The sequence below is a fragment of the Natator depressus genome, chromosome 12 (assembly GCF_965152275.1).
Source record: "Natator depressus isolate rNatDep1 chromosome 12, rNatDep2.hap1, whole genome shotgun sequence".
In the NCBI taxonomy this organism is placed as follows: domain Eukaryota; kingdom Metazoa; phylum Chordata; order Testudines; family Cheloniidae; genus Natator; species Natator depressus.
In genome coordinates, this window is record NC_134245.1 from 7,163,374 (window position 1) to 7,186,515 (window position 23,142).

Consider the following 23,142-nt stretch of genomic DNA (forward strand, 5'->3'; position numbering starts at 1 on the left):
TGCACAAAGGCCGCTTCCCTTGTAAAGGGCTGGTCACTGGGCCACCAGGTCACCCCCGACTAGAAGGGAGCCGAGAGGCTCTGGGGTGGGGATCGGCCAGAGCAGCTGGCTGAAGCTGAGCTGGCAAGTAGCAGGCTGCTGCAGGAGCAGGGCCTGGCCGTGGGGCCTGGGGACAGAGCAGGCCTCAAGGTGGTTTTGGACACGGGTGTGAACTCTCAGATGCTTCCAAAGCAAAGAGCAACGGACAAACATTCTGGGGTTCTTCTAGCATCACTGGGGTCAGTCATCCCATCGGGGAAGACGGGGGGTGCTGCCACACTGCCTCCATCCCCACCAGCTCCTCCTCACGTCTCCTGCCCCATCCCCGTGGCCTTCCCTTCTTCCCCATCTGGGCCTGAGCCCCTCCGGCTTCAGTGTAGATGCTGCCTACGCCAACAGGAGGGATTCGGGATTTTAAGTCACTCTCATGATGTTGAGGGGCTGACTTGTGGTTTTTGAATGCGTGGGTTGGTCATATGGGAGTACAAGGGGAACTAGGATCTGAGCTACTTATGTTTTAGGACTGGCCCAACTAGTCTTAGCCCTTAAAGCACACACTCCTCTCTTACCCATCCCGAGTTATCATCTGTGTTGTAGACAGCTAGGTATTGTTATGACCTTGTTTTCTGTGCCCCGCACCTTGATATTTCAAGGTCTCTGATGGAGGCTGCCATTTTGTGGGCATAGCTAATGCAGCATTGTCACAGGAGGGGCACACTGCACTCTCTCATAGGAATTTACTTATGTTCTTCCTTGCTTTGTTGTTTCCTTGCATGTAAACTCCAAGCCACTCAGATTGTTTTCCATCCAGATACTCTCAATCTGGTTAAACACCAGGTTTCAGGGAACTAGGAATAATCCGCCTCAATCTTTAAAAAACAACACGCGCATTCTCTTTCTTTTTAAAACCACAGAGGGTGAGAATTAGGGTGGAGAGGATGCCGAGAAGTTATTTATCCAGAGGGCGTCCGAGTTGAAGGGGAAGTTTTGAACTGTATACGGAACATTTATCACAAAATTCTGAAAAAAAAGCTCATTTCTGGGGCGAAATTTTGCAACTGTTGAAAAGCAGGAGTTGTGCTGAGCCATGTATATCATAGGCCAGAGAATCTCACCGTTACCGAGGCACTGAGCCCGATATTTTGTGTCTGGCTGACCCATATCTTCCAGAAAGGCAGCCCGTCTGGATTTGAGCACATCTCGACAGAGAGGAAGAGAGAGAGAGTGTACCTGTTCCCTTGATTAATCACCCTCACTGTGGGGTGCTAGTGAAAATGCCAGTCCCGGCTGAAACCCGACTTCACCTGGCATTAGAGTTGCTGTCCTGTCTGTGTCGCAGGGCGCATATTTAGAGAGAGCACGACAGAGCAGAAAAGTTTAGAAGGACTCAGAGACGCAATGTTATTAAAAATTGATATTTCAATGAGCTAATCCCTTTCTCTCTGGCTTTTAATTGATTGTCTAAGAAGCATTACCTCTCCCTTTTTTTTTTATTTGCGGGGAACATTAATTTTTTTATGGCCAAACAAATCCGACTGTAGTGGCAGAGGTATTCACCCAGCAATTTCGGCAGCCCTAAACAACTGGGCTAGCTGCAGACATCTGGGGCAAGGTCATTGGATGGCAGAGGCAGGAGGTCTGAAATGATTCTCCCTGGAAGGCTGGCATGACAGGACACCTGAGTTAGGTTGCCTAGTGATCCATCCTGACTTCTGAAGGGACACGCCTGGGTTTGGCAGTGCAAGAAGAGCTGACGTAACTTTAAGGGCCCAATCCTGCCAGGTGCTGAGCACTGGCCTTGATCCAAAACACGAAAGCCTGAACTGTACAGGCAAAAAGCAACCTGAAAAGACCTTTCCAGGCCAAAACAAGGTCATCATCCAGCTATGCTGCGGTAACAGCAGTGTCGTTCAGTGCATAGAGCACTGGACGGGGACATGGGAGACCGGGGTTCTATTCCCAACTTATCCATTGGGGGACTTTGGGCAAGTCAAGTCACCGCCATGTGCCTCAGTTTCCCCATCTTTGAAATGGGGATAATGCTGCTGACCTCCTTTGTAAAGCGCTTTGAGCTCTACAGATGAGAAGTGCTGTATAAGAGCTGGTGATTAGTATTTGTCCAGTGCTATGACACAAAGACACTGAGCTGTGTTGGGTGCTGGTTACGTCATGATGACTGACATGGGGTGTACCAGGCCTTTGTGGCCCCCTGTTGGAGGCCTCTGCCCCAGGGAACAGTTATCTGTGAAGAAAGAGCAGCCGATTTGGAAACCGGCAAGATCGGCCCTGCAGCAGCCGGAAGGGCTGGGGACTAATAAACAGCCTGTCAAGGCCCTGTAGGGTCACGGCTCACCACTACCTGCCCCTGCAGCTGGTCTCCAGCCTTTCTCCATGATCGTCCTTGAACGTGGGCACGGCCTGTTTTCAGGGGCAGGCTCGGAGCTCTGCCTTGAACGCCAGCCTTTGGAGTTGGTGGCCATGTGTTGGCAAAAGGGCTTGCGTCCCCCAGCTCCGGATGCAGAGCTGTCCTCCCTCTGCTGGCGTGGGTCGCGTGGCGTGGCATGGGCATGGCTGAGTGCACAGGGGAGTATCAGCTGAGACCACCGGAACCAGGCAGACGTGAAGCAGGAGATCCTCAGAGTAGGTTAACGCACAGGGGTCCTCTGCAGTCGGGGGCTGGAGCTCTCCCTGTCCCGGATCCTGCACAGAGAGGGTAGAGTCCCTCTCTTCCCGAGGCACTAGAGGGGGCTGGATTGATGGAGGAGGCCCAGCTCTGAGGGAATGAAGGGGCTGGCTCCCTTCTCCCAGCAGGAGGAGATGGGTTTTCCCAGTGGCACGGCATGGGGAACTCCAGGATTTGATCTGATCACTGGCCGTGGGTAGGCAGAGCCCCCGTGTCTGCCCCCCGCCTCGCTGCAGGGCTACGGCACGCACAGGGTTAAGGAGAGGAATGCTAGGCAGGCCTCTTTGCATTGCTGCTGCAGGCCTGTCATGCTGCTCAGAGAAAGAGCCGATGTCTGTTTCTTGTCTCTCTGCCGCCTCATCCATCTCTATTCCAGTGACAGGCGGGCGAAACACAGGCTCCCGTGGAGGCTGACACAGCACCCCCCAGATGGGCCCGGGCTGGGGGGGAGCCCAGGCAGGCCTGCTCTCTGTGTAACCTCTGACTCAGCCCCATCCATCTCTGCAGCCTGTCCCCTGGGCTTTCCCCTCCTCTGTCTCCCGTTCTCTGGGAGATGGGGAGCTGGCAGCCGTGGGAGGACTGGCCGGACCAGTAGCATCCTCCCAGCAGGACGGGCTCAGCCCCACACACCTGGCAGGAAGCAGAGCCCTGATCTGGGCCCGCCTGGGCTTCAGGTGTTGGACACTCAAACGCTCTACAGCTAGGGGGTTCCCAACTCTTTGCTCCTTGCGCCCCATGAAACCTGCCCCAGTATGTGCCCGGCTGGGGACAGATCCTGGGCCCCAATTACTGCCCCGGTGTGCACCCAGCTGGGGTCTGATCCTGGGCCCCAATTACTGCCCCAGTATGTGCCCAGCTGGGGACAGATCCTGGGCCCCAATTACTGCCCCGTTGTGCATCCAGCTGGGGACCAATCCTGGGCCCCAGTTACTGCCCTGGTGTGCGCCTGGCTGGGGACCGATCCTGGGCCCTGATTCCTGTTTGCAATTTGCAAATTAATTCCAATTCAGCAGTCTCTCGTTGGAGTCTGTTTCTGAAGTCTTTTTGTTGAAGAATTGCCACTTTTAGGTCAGAAATTGAGTGACCAGAGAGATTGAAGTATTCTCCGACTGGTTTATGAATGTTATAATTCTTGACATCTGATTTGTGTCCATTTATTCTTTTACGTAGAGACTGTCCGGCTTGGCCAATGTACATGGCAGAGGGGCATTGCTGGCACATGATGGCATATATCACATTGGTGGATGTGCAGGTGAACGAGCCTCTGATAGTGTGTCTGATGTGATTAGGCCCTATGATGGTGTCCCCTGAATAGATATGTGGACACAGTTGGCAACGGGCTTTGTTGCAAGGATAGGTTCCTGGGTTAGTGGTTCTGTTGTGTGGTGTGTGGTTGCTGGTGAGTATTTGCTTCAGGTTGGGGGCTGTCTGTAAGCAAGGACTGGCCTGTCTCCCAAGATTTGTGAGAGTGATGGGTCAGCGGAGGGGTGGTTGTCTGCTGACCTCTCTGAGCCAAAGACAGGGTGCTGAGGGAGGCTGAATGCTAGCTCGGGAGGGCTGGGCGTGGTTGCGTGGTGAAGAGCCGACTGGGACAGACGAGCACCAGGCCTGTGGGAGACGCCAGGGCAGAGTGTGAGCTTTTGGGTTGTGGTGGGGGACTTGGAGGGTTGCTTTGAACTGTTTGTGCTGCTCAGCCAGCTCCAGCCTGGGGTGGTGGTAGCCACGAGACAGCCTGGGTGGAGTTGACTAAGGAGCCTGGAGAGTAAGGGAAACTGAGTCGGGCTTATGCGGAGCCAGGCTCGTCTAGCAGGGGGTGCTACAGGGCAGGCGTACCCTTTGACAGGCTGGCATGGGGGATCTGGCTGGATGGCCATCAGGGAAGCAGGATTCCAGTCAGGGCCTGGCATATCCTTAGCACATTGATGAGGCCTTTCTGAGTGGTGCCCAGAGATGAGGGGAGAGAAAAGGCCTGGCGAGTCCCATCTACTAACAGGGAAGTGCCCGGCTAATGGAGGCGTGGCCAGTTAATAGGATGTTGGGGGCGATGGCATTGCTGCTGTCACAGAACGGGGTTTGTGGGGCAACAGAATTGCTCAGTAGTCAGGAGGCTACTGGAATTGGCTTAGAGTTGGCCCAGCCCAGCTTGCTGGCAGGGAAGAGAGCTGCCTCGGCAGGGAGTTGGCACTGCCTGGTTCTGGGCACTGAAGGAGAAGAGCGAGAGGATGGCAGCTTGGAGACTGGAGGGGGGAGGGAGCGGGGCGCCTCGTTCGGCAGCGTGTGGCCCATTGATGCCAATTCTGTGGAGGCGAGACTGGCGGAGTTTGGCCGAGCTGTGCCAGCTGCATGCAAGCTACGTTCCATGGTCTAGGGGCACCGTGCCCTGTGCTCTCCAAGTGAGGGTGGTGGGGTGGGATCCAGGCGCCTCCAGGCCTCCCTCCCTTTTCCTTGCCCACCAGACGGAGCCCAGCCCAGCCCAGCTGACGCCTGGGATGGTGGGGAATCGATCTCCCTGGGGGAGTTACAGTGCCAGGACTTTCCGCAGTCTTTGCCCCAGGGGAGTGAGGTATCAGGGGGGAGCCACCACACTGCTTGGGTCATTTCAGACTTTAGGGTCAAGTTCAATCCTGGTGTAAGAAGGCAGCGCATCATCCACTGCCAGAAACGTTCTTGTGTCAAGAAAAGAAAAGGAGGACTTGTGGCACCTTAGAGACTAAGCAATTTATTTGAGCATAAGCTTTCGTGAGCTACAGCTCACTTCATCGGAAGTGAGCTGTAGCTCACGAAAGCTTATGCTCAAATAAATTGCTTAGTCTCTAAGGTGCCACAAGTCCTCCTTTTCTTTTTGCGAATACAGACTAACACGGCTGCTACTCTGGAACCTGTTCTTCTGTCAGTGGTTCTCCACCTATTTACCGTTGTGGGCCGTATCCAATACTACCGGCGTGGCCCTGAAGCTGTCACATGGGCCGCAGGTTGAGAACCACTGCTGTAGATGGAGGTTGACTCTCCTGGAATTTGGACCAGCTGCTGCAGGTTGTTATTTGTATCACAGCTGAGACGCGAAATCCCAAGCAAGTCGCACTGCGCCAGGCCCTGTACCAACCTAAAGTGAGTGAGAGCCCCTGCCCCAAAGGGCTTCCACTCCTAATGGACAAGTCAGATAAAGGGGAAATGGGCCCAGGCAGGTCAAGTGATTTGCCCGAGGTCAGTCAACATGGCAGTGGCACAGCCAGAAATAAAACCCAGCTGTCCTGAGCCCCAACCCCAGTGCGTGCCGCACAAGCTCTCACTGAAGCAGCAGCCTGCGGAGGTGCTAATTAAGGCAAAGCTAAAGGGCATTTGACTTCATGGATTAGCTTAACGGGCCTTTTAGTTTCCCGTGTAAAGTGGTTATTTTGCACATGCAGCAGCTCTTCCACTAGCAACACTCAATCAATCGCACACTAAACTAAAGAAAGATCTTTGGCCAATTACACATTTGTTTTACGGAAACACCCCACAATGGGGCGTTATGGATCGCTGGCCAGATCCTCAGCTGCTGCAAACCAGTGTAACGCTGCTGAAGTCAATGGCGTGATGTCGAGTGCTTCGCACTGGCTGAGGATCTGGCCCAGGGTTTAAATAAAACCGAGCGAGAGGGTGAAACACAAATGCATCGCTCCGCCCCCTTCTTGTCTCCTTCCCCCTCCCCCCCACAACAAAATAATTTCAAATGTCTCATCTCTGAAGTATTTGTACATCCAGTAATTCCCGTGATGCTGTTGGTGTTGAACGTGTAGGCAGAAGAAACGGTGTGTTGTTAAACAGAGCCCCCGACAAGCTGAGTTTCAGCCTGGAGTTGATTGTTGTATGTGCATTATAGCATCGTAATAAAACAGGGGCCGCATGCTCGGCGTGTTTACATCGGCAGAGTGCCGCGTGTCAATGGAGCAATTGAGGACCTGGCCCACGGTTGGTAAAGTCAATTTGGACAAAGCCCCAGTGAGAGGAAGGATGTTCCAGTGGTTGCAGCACTAGCCTAGGACTACGGAAACCCGCAGGCAATTTCCTGCTCTGCCACTGATTTCCTGTGTGACCTTGGGCAAGTCACTTAGTCTGTGCCTCGGTTTCCCCTCAACTGTAAAATGGAGATAATAGCACTGTCCTACAACAGAGGCGGGCGAGGGCAAATGTATTACATATTAGGAGGGGGCACAGGTAATGGGTGACCTAGAAGTACCTGAAATGGATGGACACAACAGTTGCCCTACTGGACCAGACCAAAGCTTCATCTCATGAGCTCTCCTGTGTGACAGGGGCCAATACCTGATGCTGAAGGTATAAACCTACCTGACCACGCAGCTAGGGAGCACTTTCCACCCTAAAGCATGCATGGCAGTTGTCTGAGCTGGTGAATCTCCTTATAGTTGGTGTATCTGCAGCTGCTCTTCTAATTCATGTAAATCTCCCCTCTGGTTTTGAAATGCACCAAATTGAGGTTAATCACCTCGCTGCTACCCTGTTCTTCCACAGCTCAGTTTAACCAGTGGCTGGTGGAATTATTTGAAATCTGCCTTTTGGTTGAGTATTATGGGATGGGAGAAAGCAGAGGAATTGATACTGCGTCTCACTTACTATGCAGTATAATCATTATAAATAAATAATGACAGGTTTCAGAGTAGCAGCCGTGTTAGTCTGTATTCGCAAAAAGAAAAGGGGGACTTGTGGCACAATGTTACCTTTCCCCTTTGACCTGAGGATCTCAAAATGCTTAACTCTAGCTGCCTAAACCTCACAGCACTGCTTTTACAGATGGGGAAACTGAGGCACAGAGCGGGGAAGGGGGCTTGTGTAAGGTCACCCAGTGAAACAGTTCTTAGGGGTCCTGGGGGAGCTACTCCTGCTACACAAATCCTGGGGGTCCAGTGGGAGCTACTCCTGCTCCATGGGGAAGTCACCCCACAGGGTAAGGAGTGAGGTGAAGAGAACAGACACTCTCCAGGCTAAGGCACTAGACTGGGACTCAGGAGATTAACTGTAAGCTCCTCGGGTGGGGACTGTAGTACAGCACCTAACCCAATGGGGCCCAGATCTCACTTGGGCTCTCTAGGAGCTGCCTGGAATAGAGAGAATAGTTAATGATCTGGGTTCGGTTCCTGGCTCTGATGCAGACTCATTTAATCGCTCCGTGCCTCAGTTTCCCCTCTGTAAAATGGGGCGGGATAACACCCCTTCCTTTCTGTCTAGACGGAGAGCTCGTGGGGGCAGGGATTGGCTCAGTCTGTATTGTACTGTACAGGGCCTGGCCCCACAGGGCCCCCACCCTAGAATCCCCCCGAGGAGAGGCAGCTCCCCCAGGAAGGGGGCGGAAAGGGGCGGGGTCAGGCTGGAGCCCACCCTTTGCAGGGAGCTGGGGGCGCCCCCGAGCCCGCCGGAGCCGGGGAAGTGTGGGCTGCCCCTCTCCTCGGAGGAATACGGCGGCGGAGGGGCCGGGCTGGGCTGTGCCCGGGACCGAGCGGAGCCCGCGGGGAAGCCGGGGCCAGGGCGCAGCGCTCGGCCCATAGCGGCGCCGCCCCAGCTCCCCGCCCCAGCCCCGGGCGGCGCGGCCCGGCCACGGGCGTCCATGGAGCCGGGGCGCAGCGGGCTCGGGAGACGGGCCGCCGGGAGCGCCGGGGCCGGGCAGGTAGGAGCCGCCGCCGCCGCCGCGCTGGGGGGCACCGAGCCCGCAGGAGCCGGGCGCTCGGGAGTCCCCGGGGGAGAGCCAAGGATGGGACCCGCATCAGGGCACCCCCTGGGGTACCCACCGACCCTGCCCCTGGGGGTACCCACCGCCCTTACCCCTGCTATGGGGACCCGCATCAGGGCACCCCCTGGGGTACCCAGCGACCCTGCCCCTGGGGGTACCCACCGCCCTTACCCCTGCTATAGGGGACCCGCATCAGGGCACCCCCTGGGGTACCCAGCGACCCTGCCTCTGGGGACCCGCATCAGGGCACCCCCTGGGGTATCCACCGCCCTTACCCCTGCTATAGGGACCCGCATCAGGGCACCCCCTGGGGTACCCAGCGACCCTGCCCCTGGGGGTACCCACCGCCATTACCCCTGCTATAGGGACCCGCATCAGGGCACCCCCTGGGGTACCCACCACCCTTACCCCTGCTATAGGGACCCGCATCAGGGCACCCCCTGGGGTACCCAGCGACCCTGCCCCTGGGGGTACCCACCGCCCTTACCCCTGGTATAGGGAACCGCATCAGGGCACTCCCTGGGGTACCCACCGCCCCTGGTATAGCGGACCCGCATCAGGGCACCTCCTGGGGTAGTCATGTCCCCTTCCCCTGCTATAGGGGACCCGCATCAGGGCACTCCCTTGGGTACCACTGCCATTACCCCTGCTATAGGGGACCCGGATCAGGTCACCCCCTGGGGAACCCACCACCCTTACCCCTGCTATAGGGGACCCTCATCAGGGCACCCCCTGGGGTACCCACTGCCCCTACTATAGGGACCCCCAACAGGGCACCCCCTGGGGTACCCACCGCCCCATCCCCTGCTATAGGGGACCCGCATCAGGATGCTCTTTTCCATCCCAACAGCCGGGTGTAGAGGCCATGGGGCTGTTTCTTTTTAAAGGAGCCCAGAGCTGGAGGAACAGTCCTGAACACCCCTTCTAGTGGCCCCCCCGGATCTTTCCCCTCTGTCTAACACCCTGGGCCTGACGAAGTTCTCTCCTCCTTAGGGGTCTGCCGGCTCACCCCAGGGGGTTGGCCTGTCTCCTCTTTCTAAAGTAGCCCCAGGAAAGAAACCCCTCTCTCTGGGGAGCTCTGTATTTCATGCCTCGCTAAAGCTTTCCTGGGCTGGAGCAGTCCTTCCACCCCAACTCCAGAGTGGTGGGAAAAGTTCCTCCAGAACGGTGCTCCAGATGGGGGGATTCCTCTGTGACCCCTTGGCGATCCCATCACTGATTGGTTCCTAATTCACTTAGCCCACCGTCCCATTCCCTCCTGTTTTGCTGCGTCTCAGAGAGGATCTTTTCGGGTGCTGAGTTGATTGGGCGCCTGCTCTTGTGCGGTGCTCAGTGGAGCCCGGCCAGGAGCCTGAATCTCTTCACCTCCCCCGATCTCAGCAAAGACCAGCCAGCCCAGAGGGGAACCAGGTGAGGAGAATGGCAGTGATGCTCTGTCTCTCCATAGCACCGTCCATCCTAGGCTCTCAAAGCACTTCGGACTCGGGAACGAATTTAGACACGCAACACCTCTGGGTGGTATTATCCCCATTGTGCAAACAGAGAAACCGAGGCACAGAGAAGTTAGTGATTTGCCCAAGGTCGCAAAGTGAGGCAGAGCCTGTGAGTGGGCAGGAAGGAATCGGGCAGAAGTTGATCTGTGCTTTTCCTGGGGGCAGTGACGCAGCCGGGGGATGAAGGCGCATTTCCCAGGACCTCTGGGAGCCTGCATTGCAACTTTCCCCATGGCTGCGGACGTGTGAGCTGCGTCCCACCTGGGGTTGTTCCACCTGGCTTGCTTGAGAGATGGGGTCCCACATCACAGAGAGCTGCATGGTCACAGACTGAGGCCCCCCCCCCCCCCCCCGGGCATGCACTTAAGGAACCTGTAACTCCTCTTGTACCGCCCCCGCCCCCCATCACACCCTGATAAGATCACGTTGCTTTAGGATGTGACTCTGCAGTGGAGACAATAAGGGTGTGGTCAGCACATAGTTTTCACAAACCCTGCTGAAGGTCCCTGGCTGGTGATAGGACAGAACCCGCGGAGCAGACAGCTGGATGTGTGGCTTTTACTTTCCTAGGGTAGGAGAAACCCTGATAAGATCAATGTGCTGGGGGTAGGAGGCCCACAGCAGAGACAGCAGGAGCCCTGCCTAGTCATTTCCAAAGGCCTCTGATAAGATAAGATCACCCTGCTGCGAGCTCTTTTCTCTCCCAAGGTTATTTGTTAACCTGCTGGATTCCTTGGCAATAGTGTTTGTTTAGAAAACAATCCACCCAGGAAGAGCCCGGGTACAGGATTCTCTGCGGGCTGGTGAGGAACCTAGCCCTACTGCATGGGGCCAGTGTTCGGTCTAGGCTGGGAGCCTGTCTCTGAAGGTGTCAGAACCCTGCAGTGGCCATGACCCGTAGGCTCCTTCCTAAGCTTCCTAAGTTAGTGGCTGGAAGGCAGGTGAAGTTAGTGGCTGGAAGGCAGGTGATGGGGAAAGATCCCATTATCTGCTGTCTGATACCTCTCCAGGGTTAGGATGGTGAAGGGAGTGCTTGCTGCTTCCAACAACAGCCCCTTGTGTCTCTTCCAAGGACACCCCTGTCAGCAGAGGGTATGTCTCCGGGGGTGACCCACCAGACGGCTGCAGCTGCTAGAATGGAGGCTTTAGAGAGAGTGCTTGAGATTCTGCCACCGTGTAGGCTGACCTGGACTGGAGGCCTGTAAGAGACTAACCCTGTGAAACATAGAGACAGGAGAGACCCATTATTGTTCAGTTCTCCAGTACAGGATTGTTCTCTGTGGGAGAGTCCTTAGTGCTTTGTGGTGTCTAGCTTTAAAAATCCTCTGTACCAGGGCCACCATCCCTCCCATGGCAGACTGCCGCCCGGGCTCGTTGCAGCCCTCGACCCAGGATTCGTCCTGATGGCCCGGCTGCATTTGCCCTTCCCGCATGGAAGAAGAGAAGTTTTCGATCCCCTGGCCTGACCACGCCCTCTCTCCAGACCACCTCTGGAATTCCAGAGCAGGCAGAATGTTCTGGAAATTCGAGAGCTCCTCGCTGAGCGATTTCCATAGAACCTAGTTAGCTTGATCCCCATTGAATCCAACCGTGTTCAGTGAGGGTTCATAATTCCATCCTCTGAGCCCCAGTCACGCCCCGGGCATCACACTAGATAATTCCCCCTCCTCTTCTCAAACCCTAGGCTTGAGTGGAAGCGTAGGAAGGCTAAGACCCGGAGGCCTGCTGAATGGAGACTTTGTAGGCAAGCAGGAACCGCGTCGTCCTCCTCACAGTCCTGACGCTTTGGTCTCCAAAGGGGTTCTGGCTCTTGGAGGTGTTCCACACAATGCCCATCTTTGGTACAGAGAGGCCCAGGGGACTGTTAGCTCACTGTATTGAGCTGTCCATGCAAGGAGTCCAACCAAGCTGAGGTATATGGGCACCGTCGAAATTCTGCGCTCGTTGCCTGTAACAAAACCTGCTGCACATTGGTGAAGTGTGAGCTACACAACCGGAGAAGTTGACTCTGGAGTCATGGAGTTTAAGGCCAGACTGGACAACCAGATCTTCCAGGCTGACCTCCTGTACATCACAGGCCACCAGCACCCGCATGCCAAACCCAACGACCAGCAAATGAGCCAGCTTTGGGTGGGAGGCTCCTGTTTCCCATGTCCCAGTTGGACAGGCTCTTTTCCTGGTTTGGCGACACCCTGCCTAACCGTTTCGTCAAATTCCCCCCAGTTCCCTCTTACTCCATGAATAAGCTGTAGGGGGAAAATACCCCCTTCCCTATACCCCCTGCATCAGCAGCACTGTGATGGTGTCCTGTGCAACAAGGGGAAATCACTTGTGTGTCGGGCCAGGGGACAGTGCCTGGGGACTGCTGTACCCTCCCGTTCTGGGTGTTCTCGACATCAGTAGCCGGTTACAAGTCACCCAGATGTAGAAGACAGGACCAGGGCCCTGCCAGAAGATGTTTACAATCTAAAGCCCGCACTGGCAGGTGTTGCTCTCACGAGCTCGGACTGGCTGCGTGTGCGCCGTGGGCGTTAAGGTCTTGCTTTTTGGAAGCCACTGGTCTCCATTGGGAGAGGTGCCGCTGCGCGGGTTTTCCCTCTGAGTTGTCGCTCGCGTGCTCCTTCTGCTGTTGTGACTCCAGTTCTGCGCTTGTGTAAGTCTGGGGCCGAACCCTCCCGGCTGCACGCGAGCAGGAGCAGGCCCTAACCGGGAGCTGTGAAATCCAGGGGCTGATGGATTTGCCTGCACGCCGGTATAGGGGGCCCGACAAGTGCTGTGCAAAATTCCCTTACACAGCTCTGCCAGTGCCCCTCAATCCTGCCCTGCAGCCCCCCTGCTATCCCAGCCCTGGGGCCTCCCCCAGGTCTGCCAGTGCTCCTCAATCCTGATCTGCAGCCCCCCTGCTATCCCAGCCCCGGGGCCTCCTCCCCCAGCTCTGCCAGTGCCCCTCAATCCTGGCTTGCAGGCCCCTTGCTATCCCAGCCCCAGGTTTCCCTCCCTTACCCCTGCAGATGCCCCTCAGTTCCGCCCGGGGCCCCACACAGTGCCCTCTGCTCTCGCACAGGTGGATCTCACATGCTGAGCACCTGTCGGGTGGTTTAATGCTTTGCACAGATAGGGAGTGGATGAGATTCAGAAGCTTGGTTTCTCTGAGGCCCCCCAGACCACAGGTTGTGATGAGAGGTGTTCGCCAGCCACGCTAGCCCGACCTCTAGAGCTTAGGGGTGCTGTACTCTCCATTTCCCAGCCGATCGTCCCCCCTTTCCCTCAGATACGGCGTCCTCGTGTTCTCTGCCTCGCTGTCTGCACAGCCCCTCCACACCTGCCTCTCTTCTGGCTGCCCCGAGCTCAGACCGGTCCCCGGCTGCTCCAGCTGCTGTGGCAGTGGGTTAGATAGCTCCCTATCTCAGCGCAGCCCTGGCCCGGTGGAGTCGGCCCCCTTGCTCAGCCCCTGCTCTGGCTCCTTGCATCCTGAGCTGAGATTGCGGGTCGGCTTTTCCGGCTCCCCTCCCTTCAGAGCAGCGGCTGCCGGGGATGCTGGGGCTTGCGGGAGAATGAATCCGGACAGGTGGCCTCACTCTGCCTTCCCAGCTCCCCTGCTGTTCTCATGATGACCTGGTTTTGCGGTGGGAAGCTATTCCATGTCTTCCTGTCCAGCGCTGGGAGGGGCAGCTTTTCGGAGTCTCAGCTGTGCTCATTGCTGGGGGGGCGCTTCCAGAGGAGAGGCTGCTGGCCACGTTGTTCATCCCTCTCCTTCGCCTGCTGCTGGATGATGACATGTGCCCCTAGGGAAAGAGAGGGCAGGTCGCGTGCAGTGTCAGGGCCAAAATGCAGGGGCCTCGCTGGGCAGAGATGTCAAGGCCAACTTCTAGCAGGGGAATAGACATGACTAAGGCTGTTTGAATCCTGATCCAGAGCCCGGGAAGGAAATCCAGCTAGCGGGCTCCCCTCCGAGCTTTGTCTCCTGCTCCTCTCTGGGTGGAGTGAGAGAGGTTTGTACTGAGCCGCTCCCCACCCCTGCCGCCCCCTCTAGAGTCTCCCCTCACCTTCCAATGCAGATGAGCACCTGCCTGGGGTGGGTGGCAGGATTCTGAGGACCTGAGAGCCTGGACCAGCCTCTTCAGTGCCCTGCCGTGGGTCAGTGAGAGTGAACACGGATGCACAGTGCTTGGTACGGTAGCACCGTGTCCAGGGAGCTTTCGGTCCGCCCTGTCCATGTGCAGCTGGGCCCAGTGCACGTTCAGGAAGCAACAGACCTGGCCAAGCCGTATCTGTTCTGGGGCTCCTAATTTGTCCCATCGACTCCTTCCCCTGCTATAGATCATTCTGTATTGCACGGCTCCCAGCGCTGTGGCCAGATCCAGTTCAAAGGTGCTGAGCAATGGGGTTCCCACCCCTTCCCTTTCAGAGTCTGGGGTCCTGTTAGAAAGCCAGGCATGCTGGGAGAGCTGGTTGCAACCCGGAAATGCCCAATGTAGCTAAACCAGATGGGTGTAGAAGTACAGCCCAGGGCTGCCGCACGATTTGGTAGTATGGGGCTGCACAGTCCAGATGCCGCTGTTGGTTCACAAATTGTCCAGGCACAGCTGTGTTATAAAGGAGGCCCTGTGGGCCGTTACTGGGCTCCCCGACATGGTAATTGTTATAGGGTGAAGGCCGAGTAGATCGCTTTCCCGGACATTAAGCTTTTTCTCCCTGTTAATTTCACCTTATTAACGCTGCTGCTCAAATCCCCTAATGCTCCTTCCAGCCCCACAAGAGCAACCCACAGTTTTAAAGTCCTCGCTCCACTACAATCAAAACCAGTTTAGGATTCTCGCCTCTGACCTGGTTCCAACCAACTTGGGTGAGTTGGGTCCACATAGCCAGGGGTGGATTAGGGTTTTGTGGGCCCTTGGCCAGAGCAAGTGTGGGCCCCTCCCCACCTCTTCTGCCTGCATTCTCCCCCCAACCCCCACCCCAGGTTCCCACCTTCTGTGCTCCAGCGGGCTTCCACCTGCCCCCCCCGGGGCAAGCCTCCGCTCCCCGTCAGGAATGTATTTTTCTGGGGCCCCGGGCACGGGCCCTGTTGGCCCAGTGGCTAATCCGCCACGGCACATAGCAGCTGTGTTTGACAACACAACTGTGTATCTGTCTAGAGCATGTATCCTCCGCTACCACGCTTCCTCTTTGTAGCCGTGCATCCTGGGAAAATCGGGGCAGCTACCCCACGGCGTCCTAGCAATGGGGAGAACGCCTGGTACACACATGGCACCAGCAACATGGGGCAATGGACTGTGGGACGTTCTGCCACAGGGAGGTCTGAGAAGAGGGAGGAATGGCCTGCTCAGATATTCAGGCACCATTACTGTCATGTCATGTCATTAGTGTTGGGCTTCCAGAGTTCTCCATGTGAGAGGCAGGCTGCCCTAGCGGATAGAGCGTGGGATCTGGGCTTGGGGGATCTGGGTTCTAGTCTTGTCTCTGCAACTGGCCTGCTGGGTGACCATGGGCAGGTCACACTATAGCTCTGTGCCTCAGTTTCCCCGTCTGTAAAATGGGGATAATGATACTGACCTATAGAAAAGCTTGATATTGTTATCCCTAGTGTCATTTTGCAGCATAAATATTGTCCTGAACCAATGAACAGGAATCATGTGCCAGCCGCCAGCAGTGAAGACAGGTTACCATCAGCTGTGGTAGTGAACTGAGCATGAGCCACGTGGTTTGCAGATACCCACTGCATCGCTGGTGGGTCACACGCTCTGGTCCCAGATAGGGCCCAGGCTTCTCCCCCTTTGGTCGAGATCAGCTTTGGAATTCTCTTGCCGTGGACCCTGGGACGGAGACACAAGCCACAGCGCCTCCGCCACGCAAAGCTGGGCCGGCAGTGTTTGGCTTCTGAGTAATTCTGTTGGTTTTTATGATGGCTTTGAATTGCGTGAATTATTTAACGTGCAGACTCCGTGACTTGCTGGGAGAGGCTCCGGCTGGGCTGGCGTAGGCAGGGTGGTGTGTGCGGTAGATGGCGGTTGCCTTTAGGAAGAAAGCGAGACGCTCGCTGCCTTCTTAGGAGCGTCCGAAGGCCACGGCCTTAGGTAGACTGGCCGCAGGACTTGATAGCTCAGATACCACGGTGATGGGCACAGTATACAATCCTTGAGAGATAAGGTAGGGGAGGTGATATCTTTTATTGGACCAACTTCTGTGGGTGAGCGAGACAAGCTTTTGAGCTTACACAGAGCTCTTCTTCAGGACTGGGATATCGTTGCTGTCTCCTGGCTACTTGGGGGCCCACAGGAAATGAGTTGGGTGCCTGAGTGTCATTGTTCCCTTTTGGCTTTGTGGAGTGTGCGGGGAGCCCGGCACCTGTCGGGGCCGGCCTCTCGGGAATGAACATTGACACCCCGGCGCTCCGCCATCACGGCTGGTGTCTTTGCTCTCAGCAGCAGCACTGAGCAGAGTGAATGCCCCCGGGGAAGCTGGCACTGCCCGGCGCCTTTCTCGGGTGTGGAGGCCTCTTGTCTCTAGGGCTGTTGGATCTGGTGCCTGTTTACCAGCGCTGGGTGCCCTCAGCAAACCCACCCGGCGCTGCGAGTACTTTATGCAGAGCACGTGGTAAAAACCACACGTGGCCTTACGCTGTCGGAGCGCTGTGGCCACAGATTCGCAGACGCTGACTTGGAAGATAATTGCTTACAACTCTCTAAAACATGTAGGGGACGGCATGTTTCATAACAGCAGAACGCCCTTCAGAGGCAGGAAAACGAGCCCTGTTTCCTTGTCTCTGTAGTTTTTCCCCCCCCCCCCCCTTCATCCCAGGTGAGCCCCACGGATTTATGATGGTAGGGTTAGTCATGAACCGGGAGATGCATGCATTAGTTTGTTGTTGTAGGAGTGCTCTTCCACCGTGAGCTGCATCAGAGGTTTCTGACGGTCAGGTTGGTCGTAGGCTCCATGTACTGGTTTGTTATTGTAGGGTTGCACATAAAGACAGAGTGCCACACACTGGTTTGTAGGGATGCTCAGAGGTATGGGCTGCTGCACACCCTCGTTTGTTGCTGTAGGGTTCGTCATAAATGCTGAGCTGCGTTCAGTGGTTTGCTTCTGTTTGCCTGTTCCAGGAAATTGTCGTGGAAGCCTTTGTCTTGGGGATATAAGGCAGCTAGGGAATTACAACAGGAAAAAGGGGAAATTGGTGGTACGTTTCCCCCCCTCCCCTCCTTTGTCAGTGCCCCTTTAAAAAGCAAACAAAAACCACCCACGGCTTTTATGTCTTAAATGCAAGAGAAATGTATTTTGCAGACAGGATTGTGCTGGGGTAAAACAGAGTCTGTTTCATAAAATAACAGGGCCTCTTGCAACAACAATCCAGGATTGGGCTAAAGAAGGATTCACCCCTTCCTCATCCCAGCCCGCTCCTCTTGCCAAAAGCTGTATAGGTTCTGGTCAGATAAGTGGTCAGGGGCTTCCCAGAGCTCTCAGAGGCTCTTAACACTGCAGATTTCCTGTTGAGATGCTTCTGAACCACAGAGTTTAGGTCTGGATCTAAACGTGCCTGAAGCCTGAGAGCTTTAGATCCAGCGCGCCAGTGTGGGAATGGGCAGCTGCACACTTCTTGTCTTAAATGGTTTCCTTTGTTCGATTAAGGAACAACAATGCAAAGAAAGAACAAAAGTAAAGTCTCCGTCAGAAAGAGCGTGGTGTGTGCCTCCCCACTGGAACAGGCCGCAGCAGCAGCTCTGAGAGCAATATGGCTGCTGCCTCTGCAAGTAGGTGAATTTCTTAGAAATGTAAAAGTGCAGGAGGCAGAAAACAGACATCGCCATTTCCAGTGTACGCAGCCCACCGAGCACGCTGCTGAGTATTTGATGCTGCCTGCTTGCGGCTGGGTTGGAAAACAGAGAGAGAAAAACCGTTCTTATGGGATAACAGCCGTTTCACTTCCAGCCCTAGCCAAAATCAGGTAGCGCAAGAGTGGAAAAATGGTTTAAAATGCAAGTTAAGAAGGTTTGGGATGAGTAATTTTGGGCTGGTCCTTATTCTACCCCGGCCAGTTTGCCCATCCCTATGATTGCTGCACAAAATAATGATGTAACACTGAAGGTTTATCTGTGAAACATTTCTACTGTGTTTTCTTAGAGGGCATCTCAAATGCCAGGTGTTCCTGATCAAGCGAGCTGGGTGGCAGTGGCTTGATGAGCTGGGATTTGTTCTCCCGGATCTAAGTTTCCCTTTTTAAAAAGTCTCAAATCCCTCGTGATTGCAAAGAGCTTTCAAAGTGGGACCAGAGTGAGAGTGCTGTAGCAATATCTGCCTTGGGCAGCCTGAACTTTCCCATTCATCTGAATGAGATGATGAGGAGGGGGTTGGACTAGATGACCTCCTGAGGTCCCTTCCAACCCTGATATTCTATGATATGATGAGATGTTGACTCTGAAACCTAACAATGGCTGGTTAACTCTCAGCATTGTTAGCTGTTTCACTGCTGATCGAGGCATGCAGTAAAGGAAACAGTCTCACAAATTAGGGAGCCTGCTGTGAGTGGAGTCTAGTTTGAGTGTCCAGGGTGTGGAACTTGGTCTGTAGCTTGGGAGAGTACCACAACATTTGTTTCCAATTCAGTCCCTGACTATCCCTCTCCCCCAGAGGTAGCATATTGGTGTCAGGCTTCAGAAGAGAGAGAAAAGGCAAAAAACGGGGGAGGCGATGAAAGAAAAGGGAGAGGGCAATGTCGGAGCAGGGAGGGTTGCAATTCAGTGGTGTTAAGGGGCCACTGAGACAGGTTAGAGGTCTTGAGGGACAACAGAGAGGTGGATGGTTGGACAGGAAGAAGATGTGCAGAGATGGATGGGTGGACAGATGCTCCAGGTGGAAATCTGCAGAACCGCACTTGAGCTCTTTGCCTTTCCACTCTCATTGCTTGAATGTGCCAAGCAGGCCGTCCCATCTGTTCCTCATTAGGAACGCGAGGCTTCGGAGAGATTAATTTATGCCGTGCTGCTGTCAGCTCTGGCAGAGAGAAACTCGTGGCACAGACGTTGGTGTCCCTGTCCCACCCTCGCCTTGCCAGTCTACCTGGCGCCCGGAACCCTGCCGTGGTGTTAAAAGCTCTGATGATTCATGCCTGATGCCAAGAACTCCTCCCTGGTGCTGTTCTCCCCCTCCTGGAAACCAGGATCTGCACCCTTGCGCTGGGAGCCCGATTCTGATTCACTAAAGCAGCTCTGGCGCCAGGAAATCCACCCAGCTGCTGGTAACTCCACCTTGGCACCAATACCCCAGCCAGCCTGGAGCTAGCACTACGATGTTGGCACCGGTTCCGCGCCCCGAGGCCGGTAACGTGATCCTGCTCCGTGCCGTTACGCCACCCTGGCACTAGATATGCGTGGCGCAGGGCTCCCCAGCGGGGCGTGTCTGTGGCGCATGGGGAGCTCTGAGCAGCAAACCTCAACGACCGGCGTCCCTCCCTGAGAACAGACCCCCCCCCCCCACCCGCAGGGCCACGTTATGATCACTTTACAAACGCAAGCAGCCCCTTTGGCTCTGCTGGGACTGCTGGCGTGTCAGCTGATTGCAGCTTGGCCCTGTGTGTGCACGAGATCCCTGAGGGCTGGTAACACAGCAGTGGCCCGTAGCCACCCTGGCACTGGCCTGGCAGCACTGGATAGAAGCGAGCGCCTCTCGGGGGGAGAGCCAGGAACTGTGCAGTGCCATCGGTCCATGTGCTGGCATCTTCCTCCCGTCTCTGGCCATGGGATTCTGGCACTGTCTGCTTTCTCCTGGGGTTGGTAATCCGGTCATGGTGCCAGCCCCTCCGTGCTGGCGCCCATAACTCCGCCTCAGGGCAGCGAACCGTATGTCGGACGCTCCACTGCAGTGTCGGCAATTCTTTTGCATGGGAGTTCCTAGCGCTGACCCTTTGTGGCCATGAAAGACCCCGCAACGTGTTTCCCAAAAGCTGGGGCATTAGCTCCAGCATCCTGGTCCTATTCCAAACCGTGTAATTCTCTTGTGCTTGCGTAAGTGTCCCCCCCCCGCCCCCAGTCAATGCGGTGTCATTCTGCACTTCCTGTCCTAAACTGTCGTGTGCAGCCTACGGGCCAGGCTACAATACAAAATCATCCGGGTCACTGGACCTGGCTACATCCTGCTTGTGTCCTGACACAATTCCAATATTGTTGTGCCTTGTTGTGTTGATGGGACCTAAACCCCATTTCTGCTGCAGCCCTCCTGCAGGACAGGGCACTGACGTGGGAGCAGATCTGCTTGGGTTGGTATCTAAGAAATGTCTCTCATTTTTGAGAGCTGTCGCTCATTTTAATCCTAAAATGGCCTACATTCCCGCTCTCGGAGAATTATTTGACAGAAATAAAGATTGAGGCTAAAGGAGGGAAGCCCGCATAGTTTAAGTTTCCTACACACACAGTGTTTAGGTGCTTGTCATTTTGGGTGTTCATCAGGCATGGTTTTCCATATTGGGGCCGTGGCAGGCTGAGAGCATGCTTAGGTCCCGTCCGTGTTATGTGGTGGAACAGTGTTTCAGACACGACACCGTTGACTTGGTTGCTCTCGCCACGTAGACGGGCCTTTTCTGTATGCTGTCAGACAGGTTCCACCCCAGCAGTGGCTGCATTTCGATGCATGAAAAGGTATACAAGTGGTGCGCAGGTATATTTTAAAAAAAAAGATCCGTCAGAGAGGAGCAAGTGACTCACTGTTTTGGGGGCTTGATCCCCTGTTTGTCAGAAGCGTCCAGGCTTGATTGGCTGCTAGGTCACTATGTAACATGTGCCATCTCTGCCATCGCTTTCCTGGCTCCCGGGGTCAGTGGTAGATGGATTGATTTGCGGTACAGCTGGCTTCTTCAGTTGGTTGGAGTGTTTTGGGATCGTTGGAGACGAAAAGGGCTGTAGATCTGTGAGATGATGTCATTATTTAGTAGCTCAAGCCTCCTGCTTTGATTTGCCTCTGTAGTGCATTAAAGCTCTGGAGAGCCTTCATCGGCGATGATTTCTCCAGGGCCTGCTGCAGCCCCGGTTACATCCCTGCTGTGAAGTCTCATCCCCGCACACCTGACTTGGTTCCCCTCTTGGAGCTGCAGCAGATTCACAGGCATGGAGAAAGTTGTTCCTTGTGCATCTCGAGAAAGAATCGAGGGGTTAACCACTGGACTGTTCCATTTCTCCTCTTCTGTATGATGCACCTTGGTTTTTCCCGAATGGTTCAGCCAGAAAGAGAAAAGTGGGCAGGCCAGGAGGGGGGAACCAAGGGAAGATGTCACTATCTCTAATCTATCTGTCATTTTTATTTTACAGCCAGTACCGGGAAGGAGGAGAGCATGAGGGCTGCTAGAACAATGCTGAGGAGGACCCCGACCCGGACCCGGGAGGATCTGAAAACAGGTGAACGCAGAAGGAGGAGCGAGGGGGGGTGGGAAAGACAGACGAAGGAAAGCGGACAGGGAAAAGCCTGGAGCTCCCTGGGAGTGGATCCCGGCTGCAGAGGGCTACGCCATGGCTACGAATTTTAACGACATCGTCAAACAGGGCTACGTGAAAATGAAGAGCAGGAAATTAGGGGTAAGTGGGGAGGTGGTCGCGGGGATTGTGATGCATGATTCGTTACCGTTAGCTTTGAAGGTCCTCCCCCCCCACCCCGCTTTTGAAACACCAGGGCAGCTGCAAAATGCAGAACGCCCTCCCCCACCCCCCCATCCCTCTTTTGTGTTGAGAGCATCCTCGCTCGAGAGCCTGTCTCTGGGTTATGCCCAAGCATCCTTCCCGACCGCGGCTGGCTCTGAGCCCCCAGGACTCCTGTGCCATGCGTAGGGGGCTGTACGCGGCTGCGCTGGCCGCTGTCACTGGTCATTCTGGGGACGGGTAAAGTTGCAGCTGTGGCAGTTCCACGGAAAAGTCGGGGAGGAGGGAGGGAGGGGGATTGTCCTTTGAATTCAGCTGCAGCAATCTCCCTCCGAGAGACAAACTCTGCTGAATTGGGATCAGCCCAGGAGACAAGCTGTGCGTGGATAATTTTTTTGAGAAAAGCATCTGACCGCATGGGTTATTGATAGGCTAAGGGGAGAGAGGAGAGAAGATGGGTTTGCACTTGTTGCTTTCTATGTAATTCAGTGGGAATCTGGCACTGTGGTTTGTGCTCGTGCTGTCCGGACAGGGCAGGCTGCGGCCCGGTGCGGGCAGGGGCAGATTTAAAGCCACGAGGCAGGCCTAGCGGCCAAATCCAGCTAGATCCTTACACCCTGGTCGCCCCGGGCCCCTTCCATGCTGCTGGCTGCATTTGCGCATGACGTGAGCACTGGCTAGGGAATAGTTAAATCTCCCGTTGGGTCCCTCGCCTGTGCATCACCGGGGAGGTGGGTTGTGCAGCCGGAGGAGTGGGTGGGTGGAAGTCGGGGGCAGGCGTACATGGTGCTGTACTTCTCTGTAGGGGGATGGGAGCGGGGGCTGGGATGTGTTAGCAGGTCACTGATTTGGGGCCCAAAGCTGGGCGTGCTCCGCTCCCATGGATTGCAATGGGGCCTGGAGGCGATTTCCAAGGATTCGGTCCTTAGTGAGAGAACCGGGGTCGTTGGTCAGGGACTTTGGGCCCCTCTGCTTACGGGAGTCACAGCGGCAGGCAGAGGCTGCCCGAGGGAGGAGCGGGGGTGGCAGGGGCAGCTGCTGGTAGAGGAGGTTCAAGTTCTTGCTCCACCCTGCCCCTCCCCCAAAGAGCAGTTAATTTTTTCACCTGCCAGCCTGTCACGCGAGATGCAGGTGATCCCACGTGACCGGGGCTCCCAAGCTGGTTGGCTTGACCCATATTTTAAGCAGAGTTGGTGGAGAGCCGGTGTGCTTCGCATTTCAATGGAGAGGGCTCTGTACTGGGATCCGTTCTTAAAGGGGCCAAACTGCAATTGCTGAGACAAAGAAACCCCCAGCCTGGCGCGGAAGCGATGCGTGGAGCTGTGGGGTGGCGCATGGGCCTTTCCCCCCCGGCAAGAGGAGGTCAAACCCTGGTTCGTGGCAGGGGCCAATGGGAGATCTCAGTCTGGATGTGAAATAAACCATCACATGGGTTATTTGGCCATGAGTGGCACCTCTGCTTGGGATGGAGTCGGGTCTGGGGCAGCATGGGGGGGCAGGGCAGGATGGACAGACTCTGGTATGGGGGACCAGGGTTGCAATAGCATGGGGCGGGGGGCTGTGGGTCAGGATTGAGGGGCA

General features: G+C 55.6%; 1 protein-coding gene across 3 annotated transcripts in view; it reads left to right on the plus strand.

Annotated features, from left to right (window-relative positions):
• Positions 1 to 20,902: 20,902 nt before the first annotated feature.
• The window catches only part of DOK4 (docking protein 4), a 31,742-nt gene continuing 29,502 nt past the window's right edge, over positions 20,903 to 23,142 (plus strand). For 2 of the 3 annotated variants that reach the window (XM_074968506.1, XM_074968505.1), the window contains exons 1-2: positions 20,903 to 21,034; positions 21,238 to 21,501. In XM_074968506.1, coding sequence (XP_074824607.1) covers positions 21,436 to 21,501 — 66 coding nt within the window. In that variant the 5' untranslated portion in view covers positions 20,903 to 21,034; positions 21,238 to 21,435. The remainder of the gene's footprint in view (positions 21,035 to 21,237; positions 21,502 to 23,142) is intronic. The other variant, XM_074968507.1, reaches the window with a different exon arrangement.